The sequence below is a fragment of the Rhineura floridana genome, chromosome 3, assembly GCF_030035675.1.
Source record: "Rhineura floridana isolate rRhiFlo1 chromosome 3, rRhiFlo1.hap2, whole genome shotgun sequence".
Taxonomy (NCBI): domain Eukaryota; kingdom Metazoa; phylum Chordata; class Lepidosauria; order Squamata; family Rhineuridae; genus Rhineura; species Rhineura floridana.
Genome location: NC_084482.1, coordinates 3,026,754 through 3,043,796, shown reverse-complemented (window position 1 = coordinate 3,043,796; position 17,043 = coordinate 3,026,754). Strand labels below are relative to the sequence as shown.

The 17,043-nt window shown below is 43.8% G+C and overlaps 1 protein-coding gene across 1 annotated transcript in view; it reads right to left on the bottom strand.

Annotated features, from left to right (window-relative positions):
* DCAF15 (DDB1 and CUL4 associated factor 15) overlaps positions 1-17,043 on the bottom strand; it is a 39,669-nt gene that overhangs the window by 14,267 nt on the left and 8,359 nt on the right. The window contains exons 4-6 of the mRNA XM_061613817.1: positions 4,336-4,442; positions 3,325-3,461; positions 2,710-2,880 (exon numbers count right to left, since the gene is read on the bottom strand). Coding sequence (XP_061469801.1) covers positions 2,710-2,880; positions 3,325-3,461; positions 4,336-4,442 — 415 coding nt within the window. The remainder of the gene's footprint in view (positions 1-2,709; positions 2,881-3,324; positions 3,462-4,335; positions 4,443-17,043) is intronic.

Here is a 17,043-nt window from a genome sequence, read left to right as displayed (position 1 = left end):
CCGGACAATGTGCGTCAGCTGGAATCTTCGCCGTCATATCTAATGTCTGCAGGGAACTGACCGCAGCAGGAGCTGGGTGCTGCCCCGATTTTTTGTGTCCTTTCTTTTTTTCCGGATAGCGGGACAGACGGCGGCCGGGAACTGACTGCAGCAGGAGCTGAGTGCTGCCCTGACCCCTTATGGCCTTGCGGGGAACCGACCACAGTAGCCACTGTGTGCTGCCCTGTTCCTCTAAGAGTTTTTGTCCTGGCGCTCTGAGAAGATGGTGCTGTTTCCATATCTCGGACAGGAGAGGAAAATAGGGATAAGAAAGGAGAGTAGAGATAGTAATTCCTTTCTTTTTTTAAAACTAATTAATACAGAGTGTACGAAATCAAGTATAGAAAGAACGAAGGAAAAGGAGGAGCCGAAGGCTGATAGTCATAGGAGTTAGAGAAAACAGCCAAAGGTTGTTGCCCGAGCTGAGACAGGAACAGAAATGGCATCACCTCAGTAAGAAGGGGAGGAGCCAGGAAAAAATTATGACAGGTTCCTGTCTCGAGCTGATTGGGGACTGTAACCCACGTGGAGACCTCACTGGCATCCATGAAAGAAAGGCAGGACAGAAATAGAACAAATAAATAGGGAGTGCAGAAGAGCTGTTGCACTCAGGTCCTGCTTTTGGGCTTCCCACAGGCCTCTGATTGGCCACTGTGAATATAGAGTGCAGGATTATATGCGCCTGATCCAGCTTCTTATGTTCTTATGTGTTGATTATATCAAAGACCCCCCTGCTTCTCTCTTCCCACAGACGCTGGACTTCAAATCAGACAGTCCACAAGCCTGCCTCATTTTAAAGCAGAGTTCACAGCTATGACAATGAGCATTCCATGATCATGCACGCACAGAAATTGGTTTAGCTCAGCAACAGGGCATACATATTTCTCGATATACCCAGCCAGTCACTGAGCTCTGCAGGTAAGGGTCTCTTGCAGATACTATCTCTTCAGGAGGTCCGTTCCACACAAAATAGGAATCAGGCCTTTAGTGTTGTGGCACCTACCCTTTGCAATTCCCTCCCCTTAGTTATTAGACAGGTGCCATCTCTGTTGTCCTTTCGGTGCCTGATGAAGACCTTCCTCTTTCAACAAGCCTTTTCAATAGAAACCTTATCCCAATCTGCATCTGTGTTATTATTTTGAAATGTTTTTAAAATTTTGTTTTTAAAGTAAAAATAAGATTTTTTAAAAATGTTTTATTTTTATGATGTTTTTAGAGTTTTGTCATTTGTTTGCCATCCTGGGCTCCTTCTGGGAGAAAGGATGGGATATAAATTTAATCAATAATAGTAATAATAATAATACACATTGCATGAACATTGGAGTTTCACTCCCTAGTGCCTCCATTTTAAGATCTGCAAGACAGACAGTACTAGACAAGATGGACCAATGATGTAAGTGACAATTTAAGCAGCTCCAGTCTTTTTAAAATGTATTTTACCATGACAAATATTTTCCCTACTCCCACCTCAAGATGGGGTAAATATTAATCGAACCTTTTGCTTTTAAAGGTTGGGGTCCCCTTGGTGCACGTTTAGCCCCCTCTTCATAAATCCTGAGTATACTATATGTTACTTTGTCTCATTTACACATATGGCTGCCATTCTTTCCTGTCAGGAAAAATAAAGCACTACACTTCTGGATTGTATTGGGGTCAAAACCTGTTCATTAGAAGCTACCACAGAGATCTCAAAGGACGCAATGTGCTCTTATGCCCACCCCACCAGATAAAATACCTCTTGCTCTACACCCGCAATAAAAAGGGGGGCTTGCTAGCATCATGTAGCACTCTGATACAAAAACTAGAACCCCACATACCAACTGCCAGTGTAGGGATGTAACCCAATCAGTTTATCCCAGGAGACCCAAACATCAACCTGGTTTTATTCCACAGAGAAGCACCCACTAGACAAACTCTCCAGCTTGAAGAACTCTATGAAAATGAAGTTTGCATCACATGTGCTGATGCTCAGTGGGTGACAAATTTAGGGCTTACACAAAGTTATGAAGCTACAGAACCAGTTTGGCAAATGATTCCAACAGATTAGGAAAACTGATGTCATCTCATAATATTCCAGGAGCCGATTCCTCTCATCCTCACAGCCTTCAGCAACACCCCTTTCTATATTCTCACACCTCGATAAGCCATATCCGGGCAAAACAGACGGTGACAGGTTCTCTCTGTAGCAGTGCCATGGCTTTTAAACACCCTCGCAAGACAGATTCACCGGGCACTGACTCAGTTATCTCTTAAATGCCAGATAAAGCCCTTTTTTATTTCCTCATGCTTTTTAGCCTTTTATATATTTTTACCCTTCTGGCTCTACGTTTATGCAGTTTTTAATGTTCTGTCATTTTATACTTTTAACACTGATGGCCGCTTTCATTATTTTGTTACCTAGTCTAAAAATTCCTTGGGGTGAAGGAATTTAGCTTTTTATATATAAACATGGAAGCCCTTTTCATTACAATGTTTATTACAATGAAGGTACCTGCTCAGTGTCCCAAACAAAAAGATAATTCAGCATATTAATGCTTTAACTGGGCTTTCCTTCAAATAATGGAGGCATGCAGTGCTTGAGGCTGTAAATCTTCAAGCTGGCCTTTGCAAGGTCTCCCATCTAAAAGCCAAGCAATGCTACCAACACACACACTTCTCACACTCTCTTACCTGATGTGTGCACGGAAACAGCACAAGCCACTAGAGAGTAGCTGGTATTAAGCAGCACTACTTGGTCCTTCTTAAGCTGGAATGCTGGCTGGAATGTGGGGAAAGGGTACACCACCTGGTACTTGGTGTGCAGCATGAAGCCATGCTGCAGACATTTGGCGTGGGGATCACCTAGGGAGCACAGGCAAAGGAGCATCAGCTTAGATCAAGCTCTGGACATAGGGAATAGTCAAATAGTGATTTTCTGTGTTTCTAGAGGGGAACAACAGGCACCTCTCCAGGAAGAATATGAAACTATGAACTGTAAAGTTAAAAAAGTACTTTGACAAAAGTTCACTTATTATACATTCTTAATGCCTCACACTGATAATTGGCTTCATAAAAAGGAACAACTATTGTTTGCCATATTTTAATAACTAGAAATGCATGCAATATGAAAATATTTTTGAAAAATTATATTGAGCAGAAGTATTCTTTCAAACCACATTGATCCTGGCATTTCCTCACATCAGATTACAGGGTGCTATTATTAGTGCTTAATAATCAGTACCTTCATGATTTTCCAGTATTCAGGGCACCCTATCAAAAGATTCCCCTCTGTCAGTTATGACTCACCTGGATGTGCAATGGCCATGTCCCTGCAGCTGTGACAGTGCACAAGAGGAGGCATAGCAACTGCACTGATGTAGATATCCCGATGGTTTTCATCACTCATCATCATGTTCATAAGCAGGCCATTGGCTGAACGGGTACTACCAGGAGAAAGGAAGTAGCAGTCATTTTCAAAGAAGGCCACCAATGTCACCCATCCACCTTAGGTTTTAGCCTCCAAACAGAGGACAAACGGTTCTACTAGCAAACAGTTAAAAACCACCTGCAGTGTTATCCTAAATACATTCAAATATACAAACAAAAATACAGGACGATACAGAGAAGAATGTTGTCAGTTTGTTTTACTGGTTAATCATACTAACTGAAAGAAGCTTATAATGTGGGAAGCTGCCTAATACCAAGATGATGGTCCATCTAGTTCAGAATTGATGGCATTCACTGACAGCAGTTTCTCCATCAAATCAGACAGGAAACTTTCCCAGCTCTATCTGAAGTTACCAGGGATTGCACCTGGGACCTTTTACACGCAAAATGTATACTCTACCACTGAGCTATGGCCCTTCCCAGTAGTCACACTAAAGTCAGTCAACAACAAAGGAACATCTTCTTAAACTGAAATCTCACAACCATCTTTCTTCATCATAAGTTTACTTCATCTGGAGCATAAGGCCAACTAAGTGCCACTCCTGTTTATCTCGCCAGGCTGAGGTGCTCTGGCAAAATTCCTAAATTCTGCTGAGAACAACATGGGAGTAGGATACCCTTAGTTCTATTCCCATAGTAGTTTAAAAGCATGACAAATCAATCCAAGGGGTCATATCCGTTCCAAAATATGTCATGATACCAACACCTTTCCTACGTTTTAGCATTGCTGATATGGCAGAATACAAGAAGGAATAGTCCAGAATGCCTCAAGCAAGTCCAATGAGTTCCTGATTCTCATGGGAACATGGAAAGTTCAAATGGCAGACATAACCCTTCATCTCAAAACCAATTTCATTCAAAGAAACATACTTGAAACCAAAGACGATGACCTTGGATGAGTCACTGGGCCATTCGCATACGGTCAGGTAGAGGTCACTGTAGATTTCTTCATCCTGGAACAATCGAACCTGACGTACCTGAAGGAACAGAGAGACATTTGGTAGAACATGGGTGGGCCTCAGAAAAGTGACTTTGTACTAGGTGACACAATGAAAATGAAAGATACACAGAAAATATAAGTATCCAACAAAGTAATTCCACAGTGGTTTGGGGCTGTATAGTATTGATTCAGGGAAGATGCAGTGGGTACCTTCTGCAATGAGCTCAAATGGGTGGCTATTTTATATTCATATCTAAATAGGATTAACCCAGACTTAACACTGATTGACACAGTACACCAGCCTTCCCCAGTGTGGTGCTTTCCATAATAACATGAGAAGAACCATGCAGAACAAGAGACCCATCTAGTCTGACAGTGCTCAACCATATGCTTCGGACCAGCTCTCATAATCCCATGCTGGCTGGGGATGACAGTAGTTGTAGTCCCAAATACCAGGGAACCAGGTTGAGAAAGCTGTAATACGCCACTATATTAAAGGTCCAAGTATAAACCAAGGTGAAGCTAGTGGATAATATCTTCCATAATGAAATGCAGTGCTTTATTTTTAAGCACGGTTGTTTTTTTGTCTACACTGGATTGCAACCTCTATTAATCAGAACCTGTATTTTTATGCATTTTGTAATGCAGTTCAAAATATTAACTCCCTTCATTTAAAAAAGGTTCACTTTGACTCTGGTCTGCTTCACACATCATGTTAAGCTATGGTTTGTTTTAACAAACTACAAACCGTGAGTTGTCCCACAGATGATCAAACAGACCATGATCCTAGTACCAGCATTGTCTCTGCAGCCCCCAACCCATACTGGCCTCCCTTCCTTCAAGGTACACCCAATATTCTCTGATGTTGAAAAGCTCCTTAACCCTTTCCTTGCACCACTCCACTGAGAAAGGTTTTTCTCCACGGAAAATTTAACCCTCTGCTTTGGGTGAAGTGAATTCCTGGTAGAATGAATGAGCTTTTTTGGTGGGGGGGAGTAGAAACAGCTTAGGGGCACCATTCTGCCCCCATCATGGAACAAGAAATGCCTTAGAGCCTCCATTAATCCCAACTAGGAGAGATCCCCATCACTAATCACAAGTATTCAAAGCTACCAATATTTCCTTTTTGGCTTCCAAGGGAAAAAAAATACAACCCCACATCCCAACAAATTACCTATGAAGGTATGCAATTCAAAAAATCAGTAAGGACTTTCAGAAAGCCAGCCAAACTTCCCCTCCTCTTCCCGCATTCTTTCTACCAATGGCTGGGTTGACACAACATGACCCCCTCATTTCGTGGGGAAAAACCACTGTGACATTCCAGTCGGACTATTGTCAACAACATTGCCAGCCTAAGGAGGTTTCCACGACAGTGGCAGCAGCCACCCCACCCCAGTCTGAGGGGGTTGCGCTGCCAGTCAAATACCTGGACTATCGAGACATCTTTGACAAGGAGGTGGACCAGCCGCCCCCTCAAAGGCCTTACGACTGTGCCATAGACTTGCTCCCAGGAGCCTGAGTCACCTCTGGAAATATATGTTCCTTGTCAGAGCCAGAGCTGGCTGTGTTACAAGACTTTTTGGATGCCAACCTGCAGTAGAGATTTGTTCGGCTCTCGAAATCTCCTGCTGGGGCTCCTTTACTATTTGTCAAGAAAAAAATGCAGGGAGCTCCGCCCCACCATGATTACTGTTGAGTTAAATAATATCACCATCCCCAATAGGTACCCGCTCCCCCTTATCAAATGAGATGCTGGAACGACTGCGCACGGCCAAGATCTACACTAAGTTGGACTTGCAAGGAGCCTACAACCTAATCCGTATCCAGGAAGGGGATGAGTGGGAAACTGTTTTCAAGACCTGATACGGTCACTTTCAGTATCTCGTCATGCTATTTGGTCTATCAAATGCCCTCACTGTCTTCCAAAATTTTATGAACAACATACTTCGGGACTCCTTAGATAGTTTCCTGATAGTCTATTTAGGTGACATCCTTATCTACTCCAACTCCACCACACAGCATGAGGCTCATGTGCGAGCGGTGTTGCAGAGATTGAGAAAGCATCACCTGCATGCCAAGCTGGAGAAGTGTGGGTTTGACCTGACCACCCTGGACTTTCTGGGATACCGTATTTTCCCCACCGGGGTGGAGATGGATCCCAGAAAGGTGCATAGCGTACTTTCCTGGCAATCCCCCCAAGACCAAGAAGGACCTACAGCAATTCTTGGGTTTTTCCAACTACTACAGATGCTTCATCACTGCCTTCTCCAACAAGACGGCCCCTCTGTTTAAAAGGGACTGGCTCCTTCCATTGGAATGAAGAAGCCCAACAGGTGTTTGAGCAACTGAAGGTGTTGTTCTCCTTAGAACTCATCCTGCAACATGCTGACCCCCACTGACCATTTGTAGTGGAATCAGATGCATCAGACGTAACCATAGGAGCAGTGCTGTTACAACCAGCCAAAAGGGGGGGAGCTGCTTCCCTGTGCCAACTTCTCCTGAAAGTTATCTAGCTCGGAGCAAAACTACACCGTCTGGGAGAAGGAGCTGCTCACCATCCAAGACTCATTCAAGAACTGGCGACACTTACTGGAGGGAGCCCAGCATGAAGTGGAGGTCTGCACAGATGATTGGAACCTTGAGAGCTTCCAAATGGCCCAAAAGTTAAACCAATGGCAAGTGTGCTGGGCATAATTATTCGCAAGATTTCATTTCCACATCAACTACATTCCCCAGACACAAAACCTCAGGGCCAATGCCTTGTCCCGCAAGCCCAAATATCAGGATACCTGGCCTGAACCCTCGAGCCACATCATCCCCCTAGACAAGATGGTAGCAGTGGCCTGTCCCGATCCATGGGTTGAGGAATTGTGTACAGCACAGGAACAAGACCCATATGCCCAGGCATGAGCTACAGCAGCCCCCACAAGACTATCTCCTGGGTTTCACCCAGAGGGGAGGGCTGCTCCAAGCCATTTAGGTTCCTCCGGGAGAGCAACAAGCCAAAGGCCTACGCTAATGCCATGATATTCCAACAGCAGGTCATTTTGGAGTGTTCAAAACCTTGCAGGCGGTGGCACGAGATTTCTGGTGGCCACGAATGAAGCATGATGTTGAGAAGTATGTCCACTCCTGCTCTACTTCCCTGAGAGCCAAGCACACCCTGGGGCACCTGGCCAGGTTGTTGGGGCTGCTCCCCATGCCTGAGGATCCTTGGCAAATGGCACCCTGGACTTCATCACTGACTTACCCCCCTCTCAGGGGAAAGCTGCTATCCTGGTGGTGGTGGAGGAGGAAGCCTTTAGCAAGATGGCCCATTTCGTTCCCTGTGCCCGAGAGACTGTGCAGTTGTTCATCCAACACATGTTCCACCTACACGGGCTCCTGATCAGCCTTGTCTCAGATGGGGGGGCCCAGTTCACAGCCCAGTTCTGGCACATCTTCTGGCAGCTCTTGCAGAGTGAACTAAAACTGTCATCGTCACACCACCCCAAGACGGATGGGCAGTGAGAAAGTAAATGCCACCATGGAGCCGTACCTCCGCTGCTATGTGAACTACCAGCAGGACAATTGGGTGTCTCTATTGCCCCTAGCTGAGTTTGCCTACAATAACTCGGATCATGCCTCTATCCAGCAAACTCCCTTTTTTGCCAGCTTTGACTACCACCCTCGAGCTTTCCCCACATCTACCTCCTCCCTGGCAGTATCAGCAGCAACTGAGTTTGTTCAAGAGTTACAGGCGATGCACCAGCTGCTACAAGTGCAGCTGGCAAGAGCTAAAGCCATTTACAGGACAGTAGTCAACCAGCACCGACAGCCTGGCCCTGAAATACAGGTGGGGGATAGGGTATGGTTCTCAAGTCGTTATCTGGCCTTGAGGGCACCTTACCATGAACTGGAAGCTAGGAGGGCAGGCCCTTCGAAGTAGAGGCTCAGATCAATCCGGCAGCATTCCACCTTTGCTTGCCCGCTTCCATGAAGATACATCCTGTGTTCCACCGTTCTTGCTAACTTTAGCGGAAACTACCAGGCATCCAATCCCCCCCCCGCCGATCATCGTTGATGGAGATGAGGAATATGAAGTGGAACAGATCCTAGACTCCTGCCAGCGTCGGGGGAATTTACTGTATTTCATCCACTGGAAAGGCTTTGGACTGGAGGAACAATCCTGGGAGAAGGCATCCAATGTCCATGCACAGGAGTTGGTGAGAAAATTCGATGACAAATACCTTGACAAGCTCAGGCTGCCAGGGTGGGAGGGGACCTGCACGGAGGGGGGGATGATGTGAGCCATACTCACCAGAGGGGGGGGGAGACTTATACACCCGCCTCCAACTGTGACTCAGGGTACACACAAATGGGGGGTGCACCCAGCCCTACTTAAGCTGGGAGAAGAGGGAGGGTTAGTTGCTGAGTCAACGTCCTTTATGCCGCCCAGTTGTGCCTAGTTAGAAAGGGATACTGAGTTCTAAGTAAGCCGGAGGTAGATTCATGAAGTGCACTGAACTGAAACTTTCTCTTACTTCAATAAAAGAAAAAACTACAGGCGTGTCTGAGTTCCTCAAGTTCAGGCAGGACAGATATGGCCTCTGTAGCTGGTCTGGGTCTATTCCACTGGCTCGTCAGGTACAAAAATGTCACTGCTTGTAGTGCCACAAATGTCACTACTTACATTGTACACGGCTTAGAGTTTTATTTAAATGTAAGCAGCATATAAATGGTCTAAATGAGAAAATAGCGTAGCCCCAAAAAGTCACATCTCTCCTATCTAGGATGGTTGTCAACTTATCATAGAAGGGCATCACCCTGGGTTCCACTCCTGAGCTCTTGTGGATGACAACATCCTTGTACTTAATTTAAGGCATTGTTTTTCTCCCTGTACTGGAAGGCACTGCAGCAGTAATCCTGCTGCCACATCTTGAAGAGCCAACTGGAATGGCATCTTTCTGAAACTGATGCACAATTCATTCTTGTATGTGTGGTAAGATCCAGAGATCCATGAAAACTACAACCTCCTCATCCAAACAGAATTTTATCCTTACTCTCTGTTGAGGGGCAAGAGATACCATGCATTAGGTATCCTATGACTCCTTCTCAGACAGGGAGGAGATCTGTGTTGTGTGCCACACAGGAGGGTGTCTGCTGCTGACCAACATCCTTTAGCTTGTGGGTGCTGCAAAATGGGAGCACTCAGGAAGCAAGATCTCAGAACCTCTACTATGGATCTGGCAAGCTCCACAGCAGGAGCTCATAAAGGGAAAGGGCCATAGCTCAGTGGTAGAGCATCTGCCCTGCATGCACAAGGTCCCAGGTTTAATCCCCAGGTAGGGCTGGGAGAGACTCCTCCCACAAACACTGGAGAGCAGCTGCCAGTCACTGTAGACAATAGCTAGATAGATCATTAGTCTGACTTGGTATAAGGCAGCTTCCTATGTTCCTAAGCCCACATCTAAAACCACACAGAAACACCAGGCCACCGAGATGATTGCTTCTGGGCTTTGTGAAAATAGAACTGAGACTTCAGGGCACCATGTAGATTGCAAATCAGGTGTTTGCACAGAAGGTGCTTATTGTCCTGCAGCCATGAGTTGCAAATTGCAGGCAACAGTCTTTTCTTATGGACAGTACTGTGTTGACTGAAGGTTCACCAGCTTTTTCCTCCAAAGACTGCATGTCTGTAACCATAAGGAGTCAACCTTTTTAACCTTGCCACTGGTTATGCTTACTTTTATTTTTTTCCAACAAGTGCTATACTTCCCTGTAAGTTTTTTTAAACAAATCACATATAAATGGTTGCTAGTTTAATAAGTTAAATTGGAATATTACTATATACTGTTTATTTAACTTCACTGCTTTCCCACTCATCATGTTTTTAGATAGCAGTAGGGAGTACAGATCTGAAGTCACTTAAAAGTTTCCCTCTCCTTGGCAGCAGGTGCAAGGCAAAGTAAAGCTCTCTGCCTTATGCAAGGAAGGGGTGTAGCTGAGGAGTGGGACAGGGAAAAGAGCCTATTACCTGGCAGAGGTAGGAGCAAGCTCTTCTGCAGGCACAGCACAGCAAGAGCCATTTCACCTTGGGTGTGGTTCGAGAAGAGTTTTTACATGCTCTTGCGACACGACTCTGAAGTTTGGCAAGTATCTGAGGTGGGGCAGCCAAATCAACAACGGTTAATAAACCATGCCGGGTTCTCAAGTTAGCAATATGCCACACTAAGAACAAGCCAAGGTTCATAACCCAACATCCAGCCATGGCTTATGATCATGGTTTGCTGGAAACAAGCAAACTAAGGTTAAGCTACTAGGCTGGGTTTATACGATCAAAACTTACCTCATCTCCACACTGTGCAAACTAGGTCTCCATCAAAACACTAAATGCACTGCGATTTAAATTTGCTGGACTGTCAAATTTGCTGCACACTTTATAGCTTTCTTTGCCACAGATTTAATGGCAACTCTTTTTTTGTGGGTTATACCTAGGAGAACAAACATGTTCAGGTGCCCCATATGTTTTTTCTATTCCTGCTCTTCTCCACTCTGCCTTATAATTTCAAGCAAGCATCTCTCTCAAAAAGCTCTCCCAATGCGAGTAGCACAGCCTTGCAAATAAGCTGACAAGTTACTAGCCTACAAACATTTTGGTTAGCTGGCCTGACCATACATGTCTGTAGGGGGAAAGGAGGAGTGTGAGCCTGTTACTTGACCTCTCAGCAGCATTCAATACAATCAACTATGGTATTTTTCTTGGACTGGCTTAGTGGGGTGGAAATTGGTGGCACTGTACTTCAGTAGTTCTCTTCCTACCTACAGGACTGTTCACAGACAGTGGCTTTGGACGACTGTCCATTGGTCCCCTGGCATTTGTGCTATGGGATCCCTCAGGGTACCATCCTGTCCTCAATGCTTTTTAACATCTGCTTGAAGCTGTTGGGAGAGGGCATTAGAAGATATGGAGTAAGTTGTCCCCAGTATGCTCTAGTCAGCTGTTCTTCTCTGTAACATCTGAATCAAGTACCAATCCTGGACCAGCGTTTGGAGTCAGCGATGAGCTGGATGAGGACCAATAAACTGAAGCTGAACCCTGGTAAGAAAAAAGCCTTGTGGGTGAGCAGTTCCCAAGTTCAGGAAATTGGCAGGCTGCCTGCTATTCACTTCCTGAAGGAGCAGATAGATAGCTTGGGAGTGCTCTTAGATCTATCAATATTGGCACAGATGTCCTTGATGGCTAAGAGTGCTTTTTTACAACTTCATCTGGTGTGCTAACCAAGTCCATCCCTCAACAGGGATAGCCTGGTCACAGTGGTGCTGGCATTGTTAACCTCTAGACTGCACTATGTTGGTTCCAAAACTGCGGCTAGTGCAGAATGCTGTAGCCCAGTTTTGGCCAGAACAGCTCGATGTCAGCATATTACACCAGTGCTGAAAGCTCTGCACTGACTGCCAATTCATTACTGAGCTAGGTTCAAGGTATTACTATTAGCCCTAAACGGCCTGGAACCAGATTACCTGAAGGATTGTGTTATCCTTTATTTACCAGCCAGATCAGTGCAATCACCTGGAGAAGACTCGACTGTCTCAAAGTTATCTCATAGTGTAGTTTCTACACTAGCCAAATCTTTTAGAGTGGTGGCGGTAGTAATTTGGAACATTGTTCCAACTGAAATCAGACAAGCACCTACAATCCTGATATTTTGTCACCTGCTGAAAATGAACTTGTTCCATCAAGTCTTTCTAGAGAATTAATTTGATTTGGTGTTGGTTATTTGTCCTCTACTTTATGATTTTATTATTTTAACATTTTGATATGTTAATGATTTTACTACATACCACCTTGACATTTTTCTGAGCTGGCAGGTTATGAATACTTATAAATACACAAGCTGTTGTGATACAAATGAGGCAAATCTTTCAATTCACATAAATTTCCCTGGCTGGTCAGTTAATAGTGATTCTTACCAAAGTGGCTATTTACAAGTCCATATAGTGCAAGATGGCCTTCTGGGTATTAACATGTCAAACAATTGACAGGCAACTTTAGTGCCCAAATTTCTAAATAAACCAATTCAATAGCCTTTGTACTTGTGTGCCTATTGATATAGCCATTTTATTTCTAAGTACCTACTCCCAAATTACCATGTAAAATGACTTAAGACATTTCATTACTGGAAATGTCCCCAACTCTTCACCACCACCACTGCTTGGAACCCATTCCTGCCCGCTCTGCTTAGGCTACAAGTGTTCTTACTCTTCAGAACTGCCTGTTTTGACAGAATTTGCATTCTGACTTTTACCATATGTTACAGGTGGGCAACCAGTGGCCTGTGTAGGCCATCCCTGTAGCTGTTTGGTTGGCTATGGAGAGCATGATTTACATGGGAATTTCTATCCATAGATCAATATTTCTTTATATCTACAATTACTGGTTGGCAGTCAGTCAGTCAAAAACTCACTTTGAAAAAGGAGCTTGCAAGAAGTCTTTCCTTATCCAGTTTGAGGGCAAGTCCTAAAAATGTGTTTCTCAGGTGTCAAAGGCCAGGATAAAGAGGTACATCTTGAATATCCGACAAAAGGTATACCATAAAGATGCTAGACACACCTCTGTGGGGAGGGAATTCCACAATTTATGGGTTGCCACAGATAATGCCCCCTCCTGGACTACCACCCCGCAAACTTCTGAGGGTAGCTCTTAACACCTGAGTCTATAGTGAAGGATGCAGTCTTTCAGATATTTGCGGCCTAAGTCATTTAGAGCTTTAAACACTAATGTGAGCACCTTGAATTGGGCTTAGAAACAAACTGGCAAGCAGCGCAGCTGTTTTAAGAGTTCTGAATGGAAGCTCTTCAAGGGGAGTGCAACACCTTCCAGAATCAGCCATCCTCTCACCTCTTGAAACACCCAACTCTTCTGTTGTCAGGATTTATCTTGAATTGACTGTTGGTCAGTGACGCAGGTTGTGAGACTCACAGACAAGGTTTTTAGCAGAGAGAGAGAAACCTGAAGCAGAAGGGTTAAGCTGTGAGAACAGAGTTCCAGACAATCAAGGTCAGTGTGGCTGGCTGAGAGTGTGATAAGGTGGGAACTGGCAGGAACTCAGGGAGTGGGGGAAGAAATGTCAATGGAGAGAGATGTCTCTAATGTCTTTGCCTAGTAAAGACTCTTACATGAAACTTGCCTGGCCTGTCTTATTCCTGTTCTAAACGGCTTTTGGATTCAAACCACGTCTGACCTACACACGCAATCGCCAACAGGGGTTATGGGCCAGATTATGAGGCGTGGTAGCGGGTTCGAGAGCCAGTGAAGTGGCGTTGTTGCAGAGAGAAACAAAGCACAAGTAAGAGGCAAGTAAGAGTGGGCAACATGGCTGTAAATCTATTATCCGGGATGCCGATGGAGAGGCTGAATGCTGTAAATTACTCCAGCTGGAAGTGGAGAATGAGAGCAGTTCTGATTAAAGAGGATTTGAATGATGTCGTGGAAAAAACCCCTCCGGCAGCTCCTTCAGCAGCGTGGCTGAAGAAAGACGAGAAAGCGAAGGCTTTTATTACTCTGGGGCTATCAGATTCACAACTGTTGCTGGTGAGTAATGAGCCGACTGCTAATCAGATGTGGGAAAAGTTAAGAGCCGCGCATGAACAGCAAACTGCGGGAAGCAGGCTGTGTTTAGCACGGAAGCTATATCAGATGCGTTTTACAGATGATGTGACTATGGAAGAGCATTTGGCTGAATTTCGTAGATTAAATGCAGAGCTGCAAGATCGAGGCGTTCATCATAATGACTTGCAAATGGTTTATCTCCTGTTATCTTCATTTGATCAAAAATGGGACGTGCTGGTCTCTGGTCTTGAAAGTCAACCTGACGGGAATCTAACTTTGGACTTTGTGGAACAGAAACTTCAACAAGAGTGGAATAGGAGACAAGAAAATAAGAAAATAGAATTAAAAGAGGCTGAGACTGTGTCTGTACAACAACAAAATCAAAGAAGCAGGGAAGAGACTAAAACATGTTATTTTTGTGGATCACATGGGCATATACAGAGACATTGTTTAAAGAAGAGGAATTACAGAAACTTTGAAAGTCAGAGAGCAAGTGTGAACTTTGTTTCTAAGGAGAGCAATAAACTGATTAACTCTAAATGGCTTCTTGACAGTGGAGCGTCTAATTGCCTAATCACAGACTAGTTTATTTTTCACTTCAAAGCCGACGCAGGAGAAGCTTTATCTGGCTGACGGATCAACTCAAAACGCGACAGCAAGAGGAACGCTGAAGATGGGTAATTTGGGAATTTTAACAGATGTATTATTGATTTCTGGTTTAAAATATAACATTCTATCAGTGAGAAAATTGGCTCAAATAGGTTGTAAAGTTACATTTGAAGGGGATAGATGTTTTGTGAGAAAAGATGGTGAAATATGCATGCAAGGGAAATTACAGAACAATATGTTTATGGTTGAGTGCAAGCTTGATAAAGACATGTGTGCTTGGATAGCAGTAAATAAAGAGAAACATGATAATTGTGTCCATGAATGGCACAGAAAACTAGCACACGCCCATTTCCAAAAGATAGAAAACACCCCAAAATATAGTCAAGATTTGAAGTTAAAACACTGTGAGCATGTGGATGAGTGTGAGGTATGTTATAAAACAAAAATGACTGTGAATCCAGTAAATAAGAGCTGTGAAAGCACGACTTCTGAACCCTATCAGCTCATACATGTGGATTTAGCTGGACCTTTTCAGTGCTCAAAAGGTGGAGCAAGGTTTTATTTAGTGATTGTGGATGATTTCTCCAGATTTACACATGTGTTCTTATTGAAAAAGAAAAGTGATGCAGAAGAGAAATTAAAGGCATTCATACAGAGAACAGAAACACAACATGGGGTTGTTATCAAAAATATCAGATCAGATAGAGGTGGTGAATTTACCAGTAATTCATTTCAAACATATTTGGAAAAGAAGGGGATAATTCAAAGTCTAACTGCTCCCTTCAGCCCATCCTCCAACGGAACGGCAGAGAGGAGGAACCGGTCATTGCAGGATTCATTGAGAGCAATACTAGCAGATGCAGATATGAATCAATCTTATTGGGGTGAATGTATTCTGTACACTGTTTATATTCAGAATCGCCTTATGCACAGAATAGGCATGTCTCCCTATGAGAAACTGACTGGAAGAAAACCCAGGGTGAAACACATAGAACGTTTTGGGGCAAAATGCTGGGTACATGTTGCAAAACACTCAAGAGCTCAGGCAGGACGCATTTTGGGATTTCAGAATTCATATTACAGAGTTTGGTTGCCTGAGAAACAACAAGTAGTGTTAAGCAGAAACATAAAAGTGATAGATAAACCTTGGAGAGACAGTCAAACAGTGATCTTAGAGAGTGAAAGCAAACAGAAAGCTGCTGATGTTCCTTTTGGACAGCAAATTCCATTAAAAACTGCATTAAAAGATTTAATTCATAGTGGCAAACGTACTGTTAAAAGACTGAGAGGTGAAGACATAACAACACATGATACAGAAATACCAAGTACTAGTGGTGCTGGTCCGAGTAAAATTGAGAGTGAAGAAGAAATGGAAATAGATAATGTCAGGAAATCAGAGAGAAAAACGAAAGGTCAACCTCCTCAGAGATTTGCATTTAATGTTACACGACAGAATAATGAGACAGATGAAATTCCAGTAGAATGGGAAAAAGAGGGACCAATAGATAAAGAAACAATGGATCTAATGTGGAAATTTTGTGTTGAAGAATGAAATGTAAATGTATCATCAAATAAAAGTGAACAAACATGAATCTGTGAAACTTGTGTAAATAAAGAATAAAGAGAAACTGAACTGAACTGAAACGTAAATAGAAACTGTAAGAACACAAACCATGTACTGAAATGTATTTGTAATGAAAAGTTAATGTTGTAGAAAATGTAATAATTGTAACATGAAGTTTTGTAGTCTGTAAGTCTCAGGTGGGGGCTGTTGGTCAGTGACGCAGGTTGTGAGACTCACAGACAAGGTTTTTAGCAGAGAGAGAGAAACCTGAAGCAGAAGGGTTAAGCTGTGAGAACAGAGTTCCAGACAATCAAGGTCAGTGTGGCTGGCTGAGAGTGTGATAAGGTGGGAACTGGCAGGAACTCAGGGAGTGGGGGAAGAAATGTCAATGGAGAGAGATGTCTCTAATGTCTTTGCCTAGTAAAGACTCTTACATGAAACTTGCCTGGCCTGTCTTATTCCTGTTCTAAACGGCTTTTGGATTCAAACCACGTCTGACCTACACACGCAATCACCAACACTGGCCCACATCCAGCCCATCACCACTTCTAGGAACTAGTCTAGGACCTGAACCACCTCTCCTCATTCAAAAAGAATTAAGAGATATAGCTTATATATTGATGACAACTCATTCCAAACCTCCTGGTGACAGCTCCACTTCAGACAGATATTAAATAGTATAGGGGACAAGATGGAACTCTGCGAGATGCCACAGAACAACTCCCACAGCACCAAGCAATAATCCCTCATAACTATTATCTGGAAATATATAAAAGGTAAGAGAAGAACCACTGTAAAAGAGTGTCCCCAACCCCCACTTCCTCAAGATGCTCCTGTAGGATACCATGATCAACAGTATCAAAAGCCATCAAG